Source organism: Lichenostomus cassidix, chromosome 4 (genome assembly GCF_008360975.1).
Source record: "Lichenostomus cassidix isolate B80296 chromosome 4, HeHo_3.0, whole genome shotgun sequence".
Lineage (NCBI taxonomy): Eukaryota > Metazoa > Chordata > Aves > Passeriformes > Meliphagidae > Lichenostomus > Lichenostomus cassidix.
Genome location: NC_139484.1, coordinates 57,354,348 through 57,377,386, shown reverse-complemented (window position 1 = coordinate 57,377,386; position 23,039 = coordinate 57,354,348). Strand labels below are relative to the sequence as shown.

General features: G+C 51.5%; 1 protein-coding gene across 1 annotated transcript in view; it reads right to left on the bottom strand.

Moving 5' to 3' along the window:
* The window catches only part of SFXN5 (sideroflexin 5), an 86,305-nt gene extending 64,389 nt beyond the window's left edge, over positions 1-21,916 (bottom strand). The window contains exons 1-3 of the mRNA XM_085059346.1: positions 21,784-21,916; positions 14,764-14,832; positions 6,344-6,421 (exon numbers count right to left, since the gene is read on the bottom strand). Of these exons, the coding sequence (XP_084915472.1) occupies positions 6,344-6,421; positions 14,764-14,832; positions 21,784-21,840 (204 nt within the window). The 5' untranslated portion in view covers positions 21,841-21,916. The remainder of the gene's footprint in view (positions 1-6,343; positions 6,422-14,763; positions 14,833-21,783) is intronic.
* Positions 21,917-23,039: the final 1,123 nt, after the last annotated feature.

Below are 23,039 nucleotides of genomic sequence, written 5' to 3'. Positions count from 1 at the left end.
CACCGAGCACACTGTGCCAGCTCACAGCTGAACTCCAGGGAATGAGACATTTCATGGGCAGCACCTTGATTCTGGCAGAGGACAGAGGCATCTCTGGGAGCCTGACGGCCCAAGGGGTGCTTTTCATTCATTATCTACGTTTTTAAACCTCTCCGTGGCATTAAAAAGTAAAATCTTTTCATGATAAAATGCAGAGCCCCCCCTCCCCGAGCCACTGCTGCTGTTTGTGGCTCTTTACCTCTCTCTGCTGGCAGGAGCACAGGGAGGAGCTGAGGTGCCAGCCTGGATCAGCCCCAGGGACTGAGGAACCTTCCCCACTGGATTCCTCAGAATCCTTGGATTTCTGGATCCCGCTGCTTCTTTAGACACTACATTTTCAGGACAGAGTGGTAGGAAGCTACAAATGGGGCAAATCAGGGATTTTATCCCAATTTCTAGCAGCATTCCAGCACCCTGGGCTGCTGCTGGTCAATATTTGGAGCCCTCCAAGGCTGAGATATTAAAGCAGGAGCTCAGCAGCTCTTCCCACCTCAATTTCTAAGGCCAAAATTCAACCTGCAAGGGAAAGGAAATGCAGTTCAAGCACAGAATGACTGCAGGGAATTCTAGCTAAGAGAATGAAAGTACTTAGAGGGAAGAAGTGATGAACAAACCTGAAGTTCATCATGAAGTACCCCCAGAGCTGATGCCCAATGGCAATTCTGAGGCAGATCTTTGGTGCCCAAACCCTGAGCTCATCCAAGGTTCCTCAGCTTTGGAAAGGGTTTTCCTGGAGCCCAAAATTGCCCCAGCCAAAGCAGCTGTGCCATGAAGAGGAGGGATTTGAGTCCCTGTGGAGCTGGGAGCCGCCGAGTGCTGCTTCCCTCAACTTTCCCCATGCCTGCTACCATGCCAGCATCAATCTGTTCCCCCAATCTGTGCTGGGCTCTCGGACAGGTTGGGAGAGGGACTCTCACACACAGGGCACAGATGCCATCCCACAAATTAGTGGGAGAAGCCTGAGGATAAAGGACAAAAGCCACATCATTATGCCCTGCAGTTGGTACAGCCTTTTGGTTTGAGGCTAAACCTCAGCACCAGCGTTCCCAAAACAGGGAAAATGTCCATGTTTAGGCAAGCTGGCTCTTCCTCCTTGTTTATCAGGCTGATATTTCACAGCCCTGGCTTTCAGGGGAGAAGCTATTCCCTCAAATGAAACCTTTTCCCTCCAGCCGAGCTTCCCTCCAGGAGGCAGTTTGGGGAATTGTCTGCCCTGTTTGGAATTGGATATGTTACAGTCTATACCTTCTGCTGCAAATTGGCTCCCTGAGCCCTCGTGTGTGTCATTTGCACCTTCCCACTCGCAGCAGCCACCGGGGCTCCGTGGGGACAGATCCTGCCAGCCCCGGGAGCAGCCCTCCGCTAAAAACAGCTAAACACGGCTCCAGCACAGGGACCCTCACACAGGGACATCCCTCTGCCAATCCCTGGGCAATTCTGGCTGCAAAGGCTGCTCAGGTACCATGGGAACACCTAAATGAGCAGCCTGGGCTGCTGGGAGGTGTCCCTGCCCATCTATTGGGACTGGATGAGGTTAAGGATTTTTCCTGCCCAAACTGGACTGGGATTCTGGGATTCTGCGGTTAAATGAGGAGCACAAAGAGCAAAGAGTGAGGAATCTTTATAGGAAAGTAATAATAAAGCCATGGAGCTGCTCTGGGAGAGCTAGGAATGTTGCCCTGGAGAAGGGAAGGACTCAGGGAGAGCTCAGAGCCCCTGGCAGGGCCTAAAGGGGCTCCAGGAGAGCTGCAGAGGGACTGGGGACAAGGCATGGAGGGACAGGAGACAGGGAATGGCTTCCCAGTGGGAAAGGGGAGCTTGGGCTGGGATGTTGGGAATGAGGGATTGCTGGCTGGGAGGGTGGGGAGGGGCTGGGCTGGAATTGCCAGAGCAGCTGTGGTGCCCCTGGATCCCTGCAGTGTCCAAGGGCAGCTTGGACATTGGGTCGTGGAACACAGTGGGAGATGTCCCTGAACATGACAGGGGTGGAATGGGATGGGATTTAAGGTCCTTTCCAGCTCTTTCCAAACCATTCCATGATTCCATGAGTGCAACACCTCCAGAACTGGAAAAGGTAGGACATCAATGCCAACTGAACCAGTTTCTCTCATCAGCACAAACCCTCCACCTCCCTTTAAGGATCCTCTTTTCCCCCTTCCCCTGGGCTGGGGGGACAGAAGGGGACCAGGGACCCACAGTTGTCACAGCAGCACTGCCCACTCCCCTCTGCAGGAGCCACAGGAGGACAGACACAACCAGGGAAGAGGAATTTCACCAGACACACCAGTTCTCTTGGGCTTTTCATAGCAAAAATGTCTAATTTTCTAAAACCTCTAAACCCTGCTGAGAAACAGCTGTTTCTGCCATCAGACATTTCTGGGTCCATGGAGTTCCATCACCCAAAATGTCCCCCCAGGAGACCAAATCTACCCAAGGCCTTCAGGGGGTTTCTCCTCCAAGCATTTCCTCTAATCCTCCTCAAATATTTAACCCAAATGACCAAGAGAACAAAAAAACCACCCCAAATAGTTGCATTCCCGAGGACATCTTTTCATTTTGAGGAGAATTAGGAAATCCTAAGAGCCTGTTGGGGATTAAAGACAGCATGGGGTATTTCCACTGCACAGAATATTTGGGGTTGGGGGGATTTAACAAAAACTCAGCTGTATATTTAATAAAAACCAAGCCTGACTTTTAAATGTTTAAATGAAAACTCAAGGAAATAAGCTCAGTTGAAGAAATTGAGCCTGGAGTGTGTTTTCTTGCTCCACTGAATAAACACTGATCAAGCAGCTCTTTCTCCCCTGTTTTGCTGACTACATAATTGATACACCCAGGCTAAAAATCCTGGTTTTAAAACATCTTTCTAACGTAGGAATAAACCCCCCAGCTCCCCTCCACAAGGAGCTCTCAGCAGTGCAGCAGCTATCGACAGGTGAGAGATCAATTCTTCATTTTTCCTATTGAGGCCCCAGAAATGGGTTTTTCCCACCTTGAGTTAATGGTCATTTTCCCGAGTGGTGAAATCACTCTGAGAGGAAGAGCAGGAGAGACCTGGAAGGGGCAGAGGTGTCCACATGCCAGAATTTATTCTGGAAACTGCCTCAGAGCCCATCCTGGGGAACTGCTGCAAGCACAATTCCATCTCCTCCGAGGTTTTTTTATCTTTAGCTAGCCCATAGCTGTTCCATTCCAGCTCATTTGGAAAAATCTGCCTGGGGAACGCAGCAGAGCAAGGCTGGTTGCACAGAGCCCTGTCAAGAAGCTGCGTGCGGAGGAGCTGCTCGCGGTGACATAGCTCTAGGCTCTGTATTTTCCATTTCTCACGAGGCAGAGCCATTGCAGCAGGCGCCAGGGAGTGTGCAGAGCTGCTGCAGCTCCATCCCCGCCGAGCTCCGCCGATTTCTGAATGAGGCACGAGCAGAGATTCGAGCTCTGTCGGGAGCTCTGTCAAAACAACTCGTCTGCTCCGTCTCTGAGTTGTTCCCGAGGGGGGAGAGCTGGTTTGGGGAGAATTAATGCCTTCAAACTCGGCCCAGAGTGCTGCTTTTTGAAGTCTCCCAAGGTGAGCATGATTTTCGGGCTGATTATGAAAACTCGGGAGATGAAAACTTACGATTATGAAACTCAAGCCCATTCAGAGATTTTTTTGTGTGTTCTGTATCCAGGCCACTCCAGCTCAGTTCTGAGGTGTTCAAGCGACCAAAGAGGAATCAGTTCTTCAAGGAGATAAAGTCAATTCTCTGATGAGATCACTGAAGTTCTCCCCAGCCTTTCAGATGAGCAATAACAGCGATTTATCCTCCTTCAGACTCTGTGTTCTCAGGTCACTACTCCAACACCCAGTCCTTGCCCACAGGAACACAAAGAGATCAGCTCAGATCCCAGTCAGAGAGGGCTTAAAGCTGCCAAAATCAGTCAAAAATCAAATTACCTCTACCCAGATCCTCATCAGAGAGGGCTAAAACCCACCAAAATCAGTCAAAAATCAAATTACCTCTATCTGCTGGTGCCCTGCCACCTGTGGCAACCTCACCAGTGCGGCAGAGGAAGGTGTGACACTCAGTTGTCACACAGGACGTGGCTCAGTCCCTTATCCCAACACAAATCCGAGCAGTTGTGCCACAGATCAGGCACCTCTCCACAGCTCCACCACTTCCCTTTCCCAAATTAGCACCAGAAAACTGCAAATTGTCAAAGCCCCACAGCCAGAGCTTATCCTGCAGAGAGTGGTGCACAGAAAAACCAGGAAAACCGTCAATCTTAGCTCCAGGAAAGCAAAAAATGCATTTTCCAGGTGTCTTTGTGGCAAGTTTGGGGTGATAATGATGAGAATGGGATGCTTTGGGATCTTCTCCCAGGGAACAGCGACAGGAGGAGAGGGAACAGCCTCAGGCTGGGCCAGGGGAGGCTCAGGGTGGATTTTGGGAAATTCCTGCTGGCAAGGACTGTCCAGCCCTGGTGGAGTCCCCATGGCTGGAGGGATTTCAGAGCCCTGTGGATGTGGCACTTGGGGACTCCCTGAAGGTCACCTAGTCCCCTCCACTCTCACCCTTCCTGGAGAGGCTGTGACATCCTGGGACATTCAAGTCTCACAGCCTTCTGGATCTGCCATGGAGTCCTGGAAGGGCTTGGGTGGGAAGAAACCTTAAAGTATCCCAGGGTGCTCCAATCCCAGGGTGCTCCAATCCCTGTCCAGCCTGGCCTTGGACACCTCCAGGGATGGAGGTTTGGCTTAATTAATGCTGTGGTTTGGTTTAATTAACACAGTAATTAAATACAAGCAGCTCCTGCTGCAATCCCCCCCCCAGGAGCCAAACCCCTCTGCCATCCCTGGCACTGTGACCAAAGGGAGTTGGGTCACCATTTCACTACAAACCCCTGATTTTTCACGCTGATGCGAGAACATTTCCTTTTCCCATCACTTCCTCTCCCCTCCCTCACCTGGATTTTCACCCAGAGCCTCCCAGCTCAGCCTCACCCCCTGCACACCACGGAACACAAACCAGGCTGCCTTCGCCTGCTCTCCCCACGGGAATTCTGAATGAACTCTGCGAATAGCCTGGCTGTGCCACTCTGCCAAATGTAGGTCAAAAGTCTGCGTGGTTTGTCACAGAGAGTGACTTGTGTGTCATCTGCCTCAGGCAGATGGAACTGAGTCACTGCTGCTGCATCACTGCTGCCTCCTTCCCTCCCCAGCCCTGGAGCTTCTTCCTTCCCATCAGATGCTGCTCGGGAGAATGCAGTGACATCAGCAGAGCAGGAGGCCAACGCCTTGTGACAATTCTCCGTTTATTTTTTGTGGCAGACGAGCCTCTTTCCCAGCACAGCACCTCCCACCCGAGCTGCCCCTTTCTGAAGTGAATAGGAATGTTGATTTCCTTAATTTACCTCTGATATTTGTCTTTGATGAGAAGAAATTATCGCTTGCGGATGGGGAAAAATAAATAGAAGAGGTTTCTTGACCTACAGGGTGTGGGAGAAAAGCTCCCCACCACTTCCCTCCCTGTTTATTTGGGAGATGCACTGCTCCTCTGGAATTGCTGCTCTTCACATCCCCTCAGGCAGGCCTGCTGATCGTCTTATCCTGCTCTTGATATGACATTAAATGACACAGGACTGATTAATTTTGTGCTGGATGCCCAAGCAGGACCACAAAAAAGCCCCTGGGTTGGTGTCATGGTCAGGAGTCTCCACATGGGCAGGACAGGAGAGGAATTTGGGGTAACACCCCCAAGAAAATCAATGATTTTTGTTTCATGGCACTGATTTGCAGGTAAAAGACTCCAAAAGCAGTTTGACACCTCTAAAATCCTCATCTCTGCTTCCACAAGTTCCACACGCAGAGGAATGTCAGGAAAAAGTCCAGAAAACTGATGAGGTCTTGGAGAGATCACTAAATGCATCCCTCTGTCCCAAAGTCCCAAAAATGACTCTTTATTTTCTCAGGAACCCCCCAAAGCTTGTAAGGACCTTCATCCATGGGGATTCCACAACCTCCAGGATCAGAAGGGGCTGATGGAGCCCAAACAATGTTTATATCTGGGCAGAAATGGAAATTATTGGAACAGGGCAGGGGCTGATGCCTCACAGCTGCTGCTACAAGAACCCACAGCACTGACAAGTGCTGAAAAAAGGACTTTTTTTTTTTGCTGTACAAGCAGTTTGCAAGGGAAGCCAGTATAGGATTTTATCAGTAAAAACACCAAAAATGTCCTTCAGCAGAGCATAACCTGAACCCCCAGCTCAACCTCCCCACAGAACTGCAGGAATAAGTAGAAATGGAAGAGTTTTCCCCTCTGACCTCTTTGTTGGTGACTCCTGGGGGCAAAGTGCCATGTTTGTAATCCTCCAGCAGCTGCACCGCTTCCTTCAGGCGACTCTGCAAGAAAAGCAGCAGCAGGGAATTAAAGACATGGAATGATGTTTTCTTTTGGGAAAATGATTTAATGGAATCCTGGAATGGTTTGGGTGGGAAGGGAGCTTAAATCTCATCCAGTTTCAACCACATGGATGGGCAGGGAAAGCTTCCACCATGCCAGGTGGATCCAACCTGGCCTTGGACATTCTCAGGGATCCAGGGGCACCACAGCCACTCTGGGAATTCCATCCCAGCCCCTCCCAACCCTCCCAGCCAGCAATTCCTTCCCAAATCCCATCTATTCCCATGCTCTTCCAGCTTAAATCCACTGTGATGGGTCCTTTTCCTCATTTGATATAAAGGGAAAAGGGAGGAGTGGACACTTGTCCTGCTGGTTTGGATTTAGCCCCAGAAGCTGGAGGAAAACAGAGGTGAGGAGGGAGGAACAGAAGAGGAAATAGGAAAACCTTCCCCTGGCAATGGAACTGTAGAAGACACCATAAATACTGGAGTCTTCCCAAAATTCCAGCTGGGAAAAGCAAGCATCACCTGTAGGAATTCAATGTCCCCTAAAAAGTCATGTCCTCCCCAAAAATATCACAGGCAGCTGTCACTGTGATGGAAGTGAGAACCTGAGCAGCACAGGGGACTCCAGTGCAGGTTTGGAAAAGAAAGATCTTCCTCAGAGTGCCATAAACAAAGGAATACAGAAATACAGAAATGGTCCTACAATTCTATATTGTGTGTATATATATTGTATTGTATATACATTGTATAGTATATATATTGCATATATATTGTATTGCATTGTACTGCATTGCATTATATTATATGATATTGTATTATATTGTATTCATGCTATATTATATTGCACATTACATAGAGTATACATATAGAACAATATATATACACATACCAATATATACATATTTTTTCTTCAAAGAATATATATTTCTATAGAATATATGTATTTATTGAAGCATAAAACCCCCCCAGGGCAGAAGCAGAGACTCAGAAAGATGCTTTGATTTGCCCAAGCTCTAGAGGAAGAAACCAGGCTATGGAAAGCAGTTTCCATGGGGTTAAATGTGCTTATCCAGGTCTGCAGAAAGTTCAGGATAACTGAGCAAAGGCTCCCAAACATCTGAAGCCAAACACCATTCCAAAAGCCTCCTGCAGGTTGTCCTTCCTCAGCTGAGTGACATCGACCTTGGGCTGACATTGCAGCCCCAGCTGGGCTGTTTGGCAGCTTTTCCTGAGAAGGACACTCCAGGAATAGGGAATATTCTCCCTGCATAGCCCAGAGGTGCTGGTGACTCCCCCAAAGCTCTGTTTGGGCTCCTGGGTGTCACCCCAAGCTCCATCCCCAGCATTCCAAGCTCTTTAGGAGCTCAAATCCATGGATCCACAGCAGAGAAACTCCTTCTCTCCCTTTCATGCCCACATCAAAGGGGACTTTGTTGTTGCCTTGCAAGCCCAACCTGAAAGCAGCAATTAATGACTGACTATTGTCCTGACAACATTCCAGATGTATGGAACAGCAGGAATAACAGGAATAGCAGCCATTCCTGCACTTGGGACCAAATCCACAGCCCTTTTCCAGTGCCTGAGCTCACCCTGCCACTGCCACCTTATTCCCAGCCCCAGTGGATTCTGCACTTTCCATCCCCTGGCAGGGATCAGCAGCTGCTCAGCAGAGCAGAGTCTGTGAAAACTCGAGGTCTGGCAAAAAAACTCAGCAAAAATCTCTGTATTCCAGGCAAAACATGGGCTCAGGAGTGGTTTGTTTGGTGCAGGTCAGGGTCACCAGGCAAAGCTCCCAGCTTGTGTCACCACACTCACAGAACAGGGGACAGATTTCCCAATTCCTGCCCTATTTCTGGGAATGCTGGCCTGGAATCATTCCCTCTTTTCTGGACCTGAAGGACCCTCCAGGAAGAGCTGCCCACCACCCTTCTCCCACTTTTCCAGGCTGCTTGCTTGGGACTTCAAATCATGGAACATCCTGAGCTGGAAGGGCCAGCAAGGATCACCAAACCCAACTCCTGCTCTGGATTTCTCCCACCAGATGGAACTTTGGTCCCCTTGCAGGTTCAGGATTCTCCACTACTGGCACCTTCATTCCCACCCCAAAAGGGCCCAGGCTGGGGGAGAATCTCCAAGAACAGCATTTAAGATCTTATTTAGTGCCATTAGATCTTATTAGATCTTATTTCAACATTAGATCTTATTTCAGTGCCAGGTGTGAGCAATTCCTTTCATTCTTCTATTGCTGTTTTATTGGAGCACTGGGAAATCCATAAAACCAGGTGTTGGAGAGTTAAACATGGATTGATTGTGTTCAGAAATCTCCAAAGGCCAGGCAATCCCATTCCACCTAAAAAAAACTGTGTGGAAACCCTGTGCCTTGCTCCAAAAATCAGAAAATTACTTGATGTATAAAAGCTTTGATGACTGGTTCAAAAAACCCCATTGAAAACTGCCTTGCTCCAAAAATTACTTGATACATAAAAATATCAAGATTTACTTGATATATAAAAATATCAAGATTTTTTCTTTTATATGTCAAGAAAATTACTTGATATATTAAAGCTTTCATGTCTGGTTCAAAAAACCCCATCCACACTTGCTGAATCTGCCTTAAAAATTAAGCTCAGATTAATACAAAATAACACGGAAGTGGTAGAGTGAATATTTCCTGGAAGGAGCTTGCATTCTGTAAGAGCACAGATGTGTCCTGGATGCTTCCCTGGATTAGGACAGGCACTGGGAATTCTTTTCTATGTCTATCCAACAGCCCTGACAGAGAAATGAGTCATTACTTTAGCCAAGTCCTCTTGACACTGGAGAAAAAAGGAGAGTTTTGAATTTGAGGTGGTGTTTTCTGGGGATGCAGAAACATCACTGGGAGACCTGCTTTTCCTCTAGAAAAGGTTTAGGGAGAAAAGGGAGAAAGGGAATGAAATCCAACACCATGGACATTTGGGAATTCCTACAAGAACCTCAGGGCCTCCAGCTGGAATGACCAACTGCACTCAAACCCACTCCAGGCTGTGGTTGATCACTGGAAATCTGGGAAAAGTCACAGGGCTGAGAAACAAATCGGAATTTTCAGCTGTTTCAGGCATTTCCAGCCTGCAAGGAGAAGCAATCAATCCTACAAGATCACAACTTGGGTCTCTTGGAGTTGTTCTTGAGTTGTTTGGCTTGTTCCAAAATATCCTCTGGGGAAAAGCTCTTCCCTAGCAGGCCAGCAGTAAATGATGATTGTCCAGGAGCACAGAGATAATCCCGAGGTGAAGAGCCAGAGCTGGGAACCAACTGGGAATTGCCATTTGTGCTCATTTGGGGGCAGAGTTTTGCCCCTGGAATTACCTACACCGAGTGCCTCGCAAACAATCTCCGCAGAACTCTGAATGGGAGCTGCCAGCAAGGCATGAATGGGGCCCTGTGCTATTTTTTCCCCCTTCTCTTGAGGAAATCTTAGTAGTTACTATAACAACCCTGGCCAGATCCCATCTTGTTTAGAATGGTAACAAACAGCAAACAAAAAGGCTCAGGCTCGCTGTTAAAATCATAGTCTCCACGAATTCCCTCTCTGGGCTCCTTGGGGACAAGAGGGGAATTTTTGCAGAGGAAGGAGTTCTGCAGCAGCACTGCCAGTGGGTCTCGAGGGACACAAAAGGGTGGCAGAGAAAGGGAACAAAAGTGTGAAAGTGAGTCCAGGAGATCCTTTCACACAGCTCTGAGGTGCTCAGGTATTTTCAGCAAACACCCCCCAGCCTCCAAATTTAGGGAAAAGACTCATTGCCTCTTATTCCTTCTGGAAAAGTCAAGCACGTTCTTTTAACCAGAACCTCCAAAAAAGCCAGGAGCAAACTTTACCACATGCAAGAGCTCCAAATGCCAGGCAGCTCCACTCGCCGGCTTTCAGCACGATGCAGCTCCACTTGATAGCTGATAATGTCTAAGATTACACTTCAGCTCCTTTTTAACAGCAAAAACGAGGTCTGTCTGCAAGGTTGTGCTACTGTTTCAATATTTATTGTTGCTTGGTTTCTCTGCTGCTGTCTGTGGGATGAAGTGTCACTCGATATTTTACAGCATCGCCGATTGAAAAAAAAACAAACCCCACAACCACGTTTTTCCCCCGGAGTGTCTCAATCCTTCCATACCCCTTCCCTCAGGAAAAACCTCGAGCACTTCTAGCGGTGGCTGCTGGGGTCTGAGCTCTCACAATAGGGTGCCAGACAGACCATCTGCAGCCGGGGATGTTCCTGCAGAGCTCAGCCCTGCCAGCACCCAGCAGCTCCAGCCTGGGCTGAGGCACCTGGGGAGGAACACCCTTCACCCCTGGGTGGCTCCCAGGGAGGAGCACGGCTGGAAAACACCCAGGTTTGGGATTATGGCTCGATAAGGGGCAGGGCTGGGCCATGGGTGCTCCCTCAGCAGGGCTTTGTGGCTGTGGATGTGCCACAGAGCAGGCAGAGCTGGGATGAGTCTACACCCATCCACCAAATCCATCCTCCAGCAGGATTTGGATCCAAACCCTCCAGGCTCTGCCTCTGTTCCTGGGGACACACTGGGAGTCACCAGGGGTTGGAACAGACCTGCAGGGAGCTTCTGAACAAACCCCACCAGCTGCTGCACCCACACCCAGCCCTGACCAGTCTGAGTGACAGAACTGCGCAATCCCAGAATTGCTGAGGTTGGAAAATCCCTCAGATCATTCCAACCATCCCCAGCACTGCCCAGGCCACCACTGCCCCATGTCCCTAGGTGCCACATCCACAAGGCTCTGAAATCCCTCCAGGCATGGGGACTCCACCAGGGCTGGACAGCTCTTTCCAGCAGGAATTTCCCCAAAATCCACCCTGAGCCTCCCCTGGCCCAGCCTGAGGCTGTTCCCTCTCCTCCTGTCCCTGTTCCCTGGAGCACAGCCTGACCCCCTGGCTGTCCCCTCCTGGCAGCAGTTGTGCAGAGCCACAAGGTCCCCCTGAGCCTCCTTTGCTCCAGGCTCAGCTCCTTTCCCAGCTCCCTCAGGAGTTCTCCAGACCCTTCCCAGCTCTGTTCCCGTCCCTGGACACCTCCAGCCCCTCAGGCTGGTGTCCAGGAGGAGGAAGAACAACCCCAGCAGGAAATCAGTTCCACCCCATGAGCTGATGGCCACTATTCCAGCCCCATGGCAGGACAGGGGACACCCGAGCTGTGTCCCACAGAGCCCTGCACACCTGTAGTGTGCCAGAGCCCTCCACCCAACCCCATAGCTCTTCCCCTGAGTTGTCACCTTGTCCCCCTTGCTGCAGGGCTGTTTCTGCCGGGAAGATCTGCGCCTTGTCTCCTCTTGGATCCCAACAGGAGCTGCACATGGCTCGGCGCAGCCTCCAGAACCCCATATGTGCACATACAGACCGCAATAAAGTCATTATGCCAGGAGCACGACAACATTCCCGCCTCACAACCAACACACAGCCAGCAAGGGCTGCTTTTGGGGGCTCTGGGAGCAAACCATGGCCAGGCCAGGGCACAGGGGACAGTCTGTGCCTCACTCTGCTCACACTGGGATTGTGGGGATGATGATCCCCAGTGAGCTCTGCTGGTTCCACGCTCAGCCCGGCTGGCACTCGGTGCCACCTGCCCCAAACCAAGGCTCTGGTGGCCACCAGCAGCAGTTCACCGTGGCTGTGGAGATCCAGCTGTGGCCACCAGCAGCCACACCCCGGCTCGGGGCTGTGTCTCCCCGGGATGACACACATGGCAGACTTGACTCCAGCTGGCCTCCATTGTATTGGATCCACAGCGCCAGACAACAGGAGCCAGAAACTTTTTGTTCGAGTGGAGCCAGCAGATGTGACACTGAATAAACACAGACAGTCAATCTGCTGAGTAAGAAGGTATCGTTCGTATAAATAACATACATCTAATCCTGCTTCCATTTTAAACCCAAATATGGGAATGCAAGATGCTCTGCAGATCCAGCCTTCGAACAATGAGATAGAGCAAAGGCAGATAACACACAGCCCCTTCTGAGCTCTCTGTAATTCTGATTTCACTTCTGCTCGGAATTATCAGAGCTTCCTCCAGGAGGAGCTTCCCACAGGGTGTTAACAGTGTGTCCAGCCTAATGGCAGATGGGATAAGTTCACCTTATCAAAATACCTGCTGCTCCCGATGGACCTTAATTACTGAGCAATTAAAAGTATGACTCCAATCATTTTAAGCTCACACATCTCCAAGCCAGGCCCTGCACCCACCGAGGGGCCTCTCGTGGTCTCAGGGACAGCACTCGGTGACCTCTGGAATGCCACATTTCCCACTTATTGAGAAAGTTGGCAAACTTGCAGCTGCCAGGAGATGATTTCATTAGAGCAGCAGTAATGAGCTGAATTAGCACCCAAGTAAAGCCCCTGGTCAGAGGTGCTGCAATATGGACACAAGGTGGATGTGGGGAAGGATTCCCCCAGGAGATAAAAGCACAGGAACAACAGAACCCAAAGCTCAGCAGCATCCCCCGAGGATCTCCTCCTAAAGAACCTCGAAAAGACAAGCAAGTTTCTAATTGTGCTGAGAATCTGCTTTATTGAAAAATGAATGAGTAAGGGAAGAGTGTCACTGAGACTAATTATCCTCAGCATCACTCGATTCCCCCTCGGAGTGATCCCTCCATCCTCCCTCAAAACACAGCCACTGGCATGGAACAACACAAAAGCATGGAGAAAAATCAAATGTTATCACATTTCCCAGCATTTTCCATGGGATTAACCCCCATTCCCATTAGACACTCATTTATCTACTCATTTTTCCCTGTTTGCCAATGAGCTCCTCCAAGACAAACAGGGATTTGTTTGCTCCCCAGGCCTGGGAGCTGCAGCCATCTGTCAATGGCAAGGAGCTCCCTGCACACGGCTGGGGCTCAGCAAACCCTGCCCAGGTTTTATTTGCCCTCTTTGTTATCAAAGGAGAGCAAAAAGCTTGGAGTTCCATGTCTGCACACACTCGTTGCTGTAAAGCAGAGAGCAGGACAAGCAAAAAGCAGATTTTGTTCCCCAAAAAGTCACCCAGCTCTTGCCAAGAGACTTCTCCATGGAAAGGGAACTCATGGGGACATCACAAAGGTGCTGCAGCTCTACTCAGACATCCCTGTCATGGAACTCCAACTCCCAAAGGCAATGACTGAGGGTATTTTCCCCCTTGGAAAGCCCCCAAGCCATTCCTGGAGATGTGGAAGTTCAGCCCTGTCCTTCCCAGACTCCAAAAATGGACACAGAACCTCCCTGCTTGATTGAGGTTCACTTTGGAACCCAAAACTGCTCGATTTTGACTCAGGATAAAATTGGGCCACTCAGACTTTGCTCTTTTTTCTCTCTGCATTTCACCTTTTCTAAAGAACCTCATCAAAAGCTGCCTGGAAAAATGAAGTTACACCAAGTGATCCCTCTGAATCCCCAGCCTTACCAAACCCCCAAAAACCTGGAGAAAGGTGACCACAGGAAGGTGGAAAAATGCATGGCTGAGCCAGAGGTCACCCCATGGGAGCTCAGAGGAGGAACCAGGAGTTCAGATTCCATGGAGAGTAACGAGCAGGAGAATTCCCTCCAGGAGCAGAGAAGATTCAGCCCTTAAAAAGTGCTGGGAAGGGGCTGAGGGAGCTGGGAAAGGAGCTCAGCCTGGAGAAAAGGAGCCTCAGGGGGGATATTGGGGAAAAAGATAAAATAAAAAGGAAAAAGTAGCTGCCCTATATTGAGAATCTGAAGTTTTCTGGCCAACAGGCAGAATTCCAGCTCAGGAATTCTTCCTTCCCAATTCAGAACTATTCCTTCCCAAGGATTCCCCATCACCCTCAGGTATGATTTGCTGGAAGCAAAGAGCTGCAGTCAAGCTGGACAACACTACAAGGAAATAAAGGAGTAGGAACTCCAAATCCTGTTACAAACGGAGCAATAACCAAGGAAAAACAATAAAAAATATCTCTTTGAGTGCAGCCACTGCAGAACTGCACCACAAACTCACCCAGCTCACTCCTCCATGAAATTCATATCTGCTCTCTCATCGCCTCACCTGCATTTTTTTCCATGCAGACCTGTAGGAATTCTCCTTCTGAGAAGACCAAACCACTGCCAACTGTGCCCAAAACCAGTTCAGGGCCTCCCCAGTGAGCAGGAAGAGCTGGGAGTGTGGATTCACTGGTGCTTGAGCTCTGTTCCAGACTGAACAGCACTCGTTTGGGCAATCAATCACCTGTGAGACACAAACCCACTGGAAATCTGCTTTCATTACTGCTGCTGCTCACAGGAGCAATTGTTTTTCATCTCCAGCTGTCTAATAAACAGTCCTGTCCAAAACAGAGGTGTTGCACACATTACCTCAGTCACAAAGAGAGTTCGTGGGTCGATGATGTCCAAGAAGTGCCTGAATCTGCCGTAAAATGAAGTCTGGAAAACAGGAGACAAAAAAAACCCCAAACCACAGTCAGTGAGAAATTGCCTTTCAGGGTTTATTTCCTTTGCAGAATGAAGTAGCAACTGAAAATAAATAGTACAGGAGGTCTTCAGTGGTAATTTGGGATAGGAAATCTGGAGGGAAAAAGTGAGGATGTGGACCTTGCCAATAGGACAGCAAAGAGATGATTTAACAAAGAGATGCTACCAAGCTGCTAAAATATTCTTTGGGGGAAAAGGATCAAACATTGCCTGTGGGACTCCAGGGAGATGCCTGAGGCCACAAAACCCCACAGTGCAGCTCCAGAGCTGGAATTCCCACCCTGCAGTGCCTGTGCCACCCTGTGCTGCTCACCCTCACTCCTGCCAGTAGCTCTGAGCACCAGAACAGCCCCAGGGGCATGGATTTTGGGACAAACCAGGATGAAGGGAGAGGCTGGGGATTCCCCATCCCTGGCAGTGTCCCAGACCAGGCTGGAGAGGGCTTGGAACACCCTGGGATAGTGGAGGTGTCCCTGCCATGGCAGGGGTGGCACTGGCTGAGCTTCAAGGTCTCTTGACCCCAAACCATTGCAGGATTCTCTAAATCCCTCCTTTTATTCTTCAGCAGGTTTTGCAGTGTTATCCCTGCACAGGCACATCCAGCTTGGATTTTTCCAGATGTGTCCCTAAAAACAAACCCAACCAGAGCAGCCTCAGGGCTCCAGCCAAGCTGGCCTTGAACACCACCAGAACCAGGAATAGAGCCTGAAAGAAGGGGAAAGGATCTGTGAGACACCATGGGAGGTTCATGGGCAGCTCCAGAGGAAAGGAGAAAAGGAGACTTGGAATTAAACAATGAAAATAAAAACATCCATGGAATTTGTGCCAACTCCAAGCACCAGGCCATGGAATATTGATGGATTAGGGGCCCTTGGGATACATGAACATCATCACTCCAACACCAGTGTGGATTCCATGATCCAGAGGGAGTCAAGTGGACACAGAGCAGCCCTGTCCAGGCCCTCCCCAGAGCCCAGAGCCCATGGGGATGTGGATCCTGGAGCTCCATGGGTTTGTGGATCATGGCCACAGAGCTCCTGGAGCTGCACACCCTCAGGAGCTCTCCAGGCACACGTGGCACATCTCCTGCTGGGCTGTGCTGCAGGAATGGGCTATAAATAAAGGACTGAGTGTGGATGGAGCAGCGGGAATGGCGTTTAATCACTGCTGGCAGAGCTCCCCAGAACGTGCTGCTGCCTCCCTGCTCATCTAGCAATTCTGCCCCCTCATTCCAGCAAATCCCTGTCCAAGGGCTCTGTCCAGGACACTGCTGACCACCTCACTCCACAACACCCATCCCTGCAAAACTCTGTTATTTTCCTGTGTTCTGCACTAAAAAAAGAACAAAATTGCTCCACGCAACTCCAGGAGAAAAAGCACAGCGGTTTTTAATTAGCATTGGATTTAATTAACACTAATTCTGGTACTTTCGAGCATTTTTTGAGCTTGACATTTTCTTCCTCCCTTTTATTTTGGGTTGGAGGATGCCTGCAGATGCCAGCAGCCCCCAGCACCGCTGTCCAACCCTTCCCAGGGGTGCAGGGGGATGTGAGCAATTCCTGACTCAGCCCATCCACCCCTCAGCCATCCCACAGAGCATCAGCCCCATCCCACAGCTCATCCCACAGCCCTCAGCAACAGCAGGACAGGGGGATCCTAAATCTGAGTGCTCTTGACTTCCCCACTGCCTTTATCCGTGTGACACAGTGGGGAAAAGCAACATTAAATAGAATTAAATGGAATTCAGTAATGGAATTAAATAATGGAATTAAATAGAACATCAGTGTTTTACAGCCAGTTGACCAAGGAGTAAATGACAAGGGAGGGGGAAGGACACCTCAGGTTCAAAGAGACAGGAGGTAAATGTCGTTTAGAAGCACAAGTTGCCATTTTCCAAGCTGCCCAGGCTCTGGGGAAGCCAATCCCACATGCCAGGGTTGGGGTTTGGCTGGCACTGAGCTCCTGCCCTGATCCTGCCTGGCCAAGCTCAGCAACAGCAGCTCAGGACAGGTTGGAGCAGCTCAGCTCATCCTGATGCTATCCCATTGCCACTCCCACCTGGTGCTCAGCTGGGGAGCTCAGAGTGCCCCAAACCCTTCCAAATCATGGGTTCATTGAATGGTGGGTTGGAAGGACCTCAAAGCTCATCCAGTGCCACCTCCCAGTGTCCCACAAGCCCCATTCCAAGCTGGCCTTGGACACTCCCAGGGATCCAGGGGCACCACAGCTGCAGGAAGGAAGGAAGAAGGGATTTGTTCCGAGGTGCTGCTGCCTGAACTTGTCCATTCCATAGTCAGAGAACACCAAAACCACTGAGGAATCAGAGTCTGGGCAGGTTTTTTGTTTGTTTTGCTGAACTCTGCTGAGCTGGAGCCTCATTTCCCCACCGCAAAAAATCCCTGGGAAGCACATCCAGCAGAGCCAGGCTCCAACCCAGAGCCACATGGGCTCCTCAGGACTGCACCTCACCTCCCTCCCTGCACACCTCCCTGCTCCTGCAGCTCTCCACTATGCCTGACCAGCTCCTGAACAAAAAAAATCCTTTCTTTTTCTGCAGCCCAGCCGTGGAACTCCGTGTTTTTTCCTTCCTGTGGAAGCTGCCTCACTGCTGGGCCTTCCTGCTTGGCTTCCCATCATCCTGGCCATTCCCTGCTTCCCAGGGTTGTTCTCCTGACTGGAAGCCAGGAGAATCTTTTCTATCCAAGATTGGTTTTCAAAGAGCTCTGTGCAAAACACAAGACAGAAAAAAATCCCCAGCAATTCCTAATAATTCAGAAATTTGGGGGAAATTCCTCCCTGAGAGGGTGGGGAAGCCCTGGGATGGAATTCCCAGAGAAGCTGTGGTGCCCCTGGATCCCTGGGAGTGTCCAAAGCCAGGCTGGACATTGGGGCTTGGAGCACCTGGGATAGTGGGAATTGTCCCTGAACATGGATGGAGTGGGAATGGATGGGATTTGAGGTCTTTTCCAGCCCAAACCAGTCTGGGATTTCACGTCCAGCAAACCAAAAGCTGTCAGGAGAAGGAAATGGGATGAGAGCATCCAGCCTTTGGACACAGAACAGCTCAGTGCTCTCACTGCCAACCCAACCCTGCTTCCCATGAGAAGTGGAGATGATTCCCTTTTCCCAGGCTCATTCCCAGCCCTGCTCTCATCCTCATGGAGCTTGTGAGATGCCCAGAGGTTTGACCTTCAGCTCCCAAATATCCATCCCTGGGCTTTTTCCCCCTTTAATTCCTGGAGCAGCTGTAAACCGGGAGCAAACTGAATAACACAAATTCCCTGTGATTAATCGGGGCTATTTTGGGACCACTTCTCACCAGCCTGCAAGCAAGATGAAGTGGCTGGGAATATTAATTCCCTTCCAGGGCACAAGGAGTGTCATGGATCCGGGATTTGGGCCATGAAGGTCCAGCTGAGCCCAAGAACCAGAAGGAATAAACTCCTCGTAGGCTCCAGGGATTTGAGAGCAGGTAAGTGGTCATTAGCAAGACGTTTGTTAATCACCTTCCAGAGGGAAAGGATTCCCAGGAGTCTGTGCTGGGCAGCCCTGGGAAGAGCAGGAGGTCCAGACAACTTCACCATTTAATTACAGGCTGGTTTTAAAAACGAGTTAATTAAGCCAGAGCAAAAGGCACACAGTTTAGGGCGGGGCTGAGCTCCAAACCAGGCTTATGTCAGCTTCCAATTAATCAAGAGAGACTTAAGATAAATCAAACAAAACGAAGACAATTAGAGCCATTGAGGAACAGAACTGTGATGAGGCACAAGCTGCACTCACTTCTTGTCCAGCCCAGGGAAAGTTTAGAATAAAACTGAGGATTCTCAGTCTGATGGATTCTCAGGTCCTTTCCAGTCGAAACCATCCTGTGATTCCACCATTCTTCTGCACCCTTTTAAGAAATTCCCTTCTCCATAATGATATCACTCGAGGAGAGAGGAGTTCCATTCCATGTGTTGAAGTGAACAATACTTCAGTACCATGGATTAATGGATATTAATGGAATAATGAATAATACAATTCCATGTATTGAAATGAACAATAACAGCCCATGGAGCAGCAGCTGAGGCATCACCTCATCTCCTGAATCTTTGTCTTGAGCATGGAATCCTGGAATGGTATGGGTTGAAAGGGACATTAAAGCTCATCCAGTGCCACCCCTGCCATGAGCAGGGACACCTCCCACTGGGTTTTGCCCAGGATAAATGTCTGGGCTATGACCCCAGAGCACTGGGAACACACAGCAGGATTTGGGAGAGGGAGCACTCAGCAGATCCTCAAAGGAAGAAGAATAAAATAAGGAAATAAAGAAGGAAAAAAAAAAAAAAGAAGAAAAAGAGTGTTTCTAACAAATTAGCCCTACTTGTCAGAAAACGCAGTCCTTATCACACATTCTCAAGCCCAACGTCCTCATTTCTTCTTTCACCTAAAAATAGCCCCGTTTCCACTGGGAGCCTGAGCCTCTTTCCGGCAGGGAGCTGGAAAAAAGGTGACTCGACAGAACATCGCCTGGGGAGGAGCAGGGGAAGCAGGGAGCTGCACAGGCAGCAGGGGAAAAAGGGCATTTCATGAGCCCACAGGTGCTGCTGGGCTGGATTTGTCCCCCTGCTGCCCCAAATTCTGCTCAGCGCTTCCCAGGAGCTCCGAGGCACTGCGAGAAGGGAATTCCCAGTCTGCTCTGAACCAAATGCCAGGCTCTGCTCCCGAGGCTTTTGTTCCCAGCACACAACTTCTCCTTGTTCTCCCCGCAGGGAGGAGGATGTCCTGTGTCTCTCCCAGCCCCAGTTTCAGGCCAATGTCCCTCACAAGGCCCCAGAGCTGCTCCCAGCCAGCACTTCCTGGGAAAAAGGAGTGTTGGCATCCCAAGGGATATGGCTGGAATTTCAACAAGCGCCCCGAGCTGCTAACCCTGCCCAAAACAAGGAGGAATCTTCGTTGGCTAAAACAGATCTTACAGACAGATAAAAACCTGGAAAGGCCCTGGAAAGAACAGGCAAAGGCAGGGAGGTATGGGGAAAGCAGGAGCAGCCGGTAGGGAAGGTTTAGGGCCTGCTGATCTCTTGGGAATGCTCTGGGGTTCCTCTCCAGCACTGCAGCTTGGAAGGAAAGCCCAAGGTCAAGATGGAGGAAATAAAGAACTGGAAGAGTCTGATCTGGAGGAAATAAAGAACTGGAAGAGTTTGGTCCAAGGGTGGAGGAGCTGGGATCTCCCAGGCTGTGGGGGGAGTGGGAATGGAGTGGTGCTGCATCCCAAACAGAGCCATGAACCCTGCAAACATCCCATTCCCCTGCTCTGTGACCCCAAAACGCTGTCAGCTTCCAGACTGGGATGTCCAACCTGGGGCAGGGGCAGCAGGAGAAAACAGGGAATGAGGGATGAACCAACAGGACACCAACACCACAACCCCTCCTGCAGCTCCCAGAGCTCCAGTGCTCTGCTGAGGATTCACAGGGAAGGGATAAAACCACTGAAAAAAAAAAAAGAAGTGGGATGATTTGGGATGCTTGGGGCAGCTCTGGCAAAGCATTCCCAAAGAATCCAATCCCAAGGGCACTTCCCCCAAGGGGTGACCCTCGCTCAGGCCCAGCCCCTCTCCCCTCTCTGCAGCTCCCCTCTCCCCACAGGCAGGAACATCCTGCCACAGCCCTGCAACGTTTTCTCAATGCTGCCACAAGTGACAGTCGCTCCTTAATGAACAGAACGCACCGATTCCGTGCCTGACTCGCTGCCAAGTGTGCCTGGAATCATCTGTGGTGTCTAGAAGGGAGAAGCGTCTCCTCCTCCTCCTCCTCTCCTGATGAAAAAGCTCCCTCTCTCCCCAGCCGGAGCATGCCTCACGTTCCTGGGGGACTCAGCCTCTCCCTGCTGCCCCGAGGATGTCCCCAGTGCCCTCCTGCCCTGCTGGAAGGGACCTAAAAGCCCATCCTGTTCCCATGGGCTCTGAGCCCCACAGGGATATGGGGTGTGGGATGAGGCAGCAGATCCACCATGGGAATGGGGAAACCCACAGCTCATCCCAAAGGGGTGGCTGGGTCAAGCCAAGTGTGGTTCAGCTGGGATACTGGATTCTTGGGGATAGTGGGAATGGCCTGCTTGGGATTTGTCCCAATGGTGGGACACAGTCACAGGCCCAAGTTAAAGAGATGTTATGAGCTTTTTGAGCAGCCTGAGTGATTTCACAAGCACAATAAATGGTCTCTGGTCAACCACACTGGGTGGTGGCAGCATGGCTGAGCTGCTGTGCCCCTGCTCTGCTCACCTGGGGACAGGTGCCAGGTACAGAGGTGACAGGGATGTAGAGATCTATCACCCTCTGCTGTCCTACAGCCCACCCTGGGTGTCACAACACACCCCTCAACTCATTGGCACCAAACCCGAGCAGCCCCGGTGCGGCTGGCAAGATTCCCACCTGGAGCATCCCTGACATCGCAGCGCGGCCCTTCCCCTCCCTGCCACCTTGGGCTGCCCGGGCAGAGTCCATTCCCTCGCACCATCCCCGCGGGGTAAGGACGAGCCCGCGACATGCGACACCGGACCCTGCCTGTCCCCGCTGCCCTGCGCTGCCCGCGGGGCTCGAACCCGCGACCCTCAGGCCCCCCGCCCGGCGCGCTGCGCCCCGCGCCACAGGGGCGCGCTGGGACGCGCCAGTGCCCGCGCGCCGCGGGACCCGCCGCGGGCAGGGGGCGGTGGCTCTGATTGACAGCCCGGCCGGCCAATGGCGCGGCGGCTGCGGACCAATCAGCGCGCCGCTCGGCGCTGTGGGCGGGGCTAAGCGGCGCGGGGAGCGGGGGGCTCCGCTGAGGGGTGGGGGGGCGATGGCGCCCTCAGGGCTGCTGCAGCTCCCGCCGCCCTCCCGCCGCCGCTCCCGCCGTGCCCCCGCCGCTTCCCGCAGCCCGCCGTACCTGCTCGAAGCGGGGCTTCCCCAGCTGGAACGGGGGATAGTCCGCCGGCTCCGCCATCCCGCAAGCGCCACTTTAAACAGCCTCCCCCGCCGCCGGGCCCCGCCCCCAGCCGGCCCCGCGCTGATTGGCTGCGGCCAACCGCAGCTGCCGCGGGGCACGCCGGGACATGGAGTCCGCCGGGCACTGCCGGGGGCGGGGCCGCGCCGGCCCGCCAGCCAATGGGGAGGGTGGGGCCGCGCGGGGCACCATGGGAAATGTAGTCCCGAGGGGGTGTGGGAAGCTGCGGGGGGAGCAGGGAAAGGGGGGATGAACAGAGTGAGGGAGTCCTTTGTGAATGTGACATGGAAAGGCGACTTTTGCCTTAATGGTGCAATGGATTGACCAAGAAATGAGACATGGAGAGGTGAAAGCCCAGAAACTTCTGAAAAAACTACCCCAAATGTCATTAAATTTTCATCCCTACGACATCTATGACAAGAAGGACATGGAGAGGCTGGAGGTGTCCAGGGAAGGGAACAGAGCTGGGAAGGGTCTGGAGAACTCCTGAGGGAGCTGGAAAGGAGCTGAGCCTGGAGCAAAGGAGGCTCAGGGGGACCTTGTGGCTCTGCACAACTGCTGCCAGGAGGGGACAGCTGGGGGGTCAGGCTGTGCTCCAGGGAACAGGGACAGGAGGAGAGGGAACAGCCTCAGGCTGGGCCAGGGGAGGCTCAGGGTGGATTTTGGGGAAATTCCTGCTGGCAAGGACTGTCCAGCCCTGGTGGAGTCCCCATGGCTGGAGGGATTTCAGAGCCCTGTGGATGTGGCACCTGGGGACATGGGGCAGTGGTGGCCTGGGCAGTGCTGGGGATGGTTGGACTCCATGATCTAGGATTTCTTTCCCAACCCCAGCAATTCCAGGACTCTGTTTCCCTGTGGAAATGCAGATTTCCTTGCTGGGAGCCCCACAGTCCCCAGCGACCTTTGCAGCAGCTGATTACAAACCCAGAGCAGAGGACCTGGCGGTGATAACTATTTGTGCAGATCAAGCCAAGGTCGTGCGGGGCTGGGGGCACACAGAGCCATCTCCGGAATTCTCTTCCCCAGATTAGTGGGATAAGAAGTGTCTGGACCTTCAAATGCCGGCGAAATTGTTTGGAGGATTAGGATCAATTCTCCGAGGAAGAGCGCGGGGACAGCAAATAGATGGAGGTGTGGGTGGAGCAGGCAGGGAACCAGGGGAAGGGTTGGTGCAAAGGGAGCAAAGGCAGCAATGACAG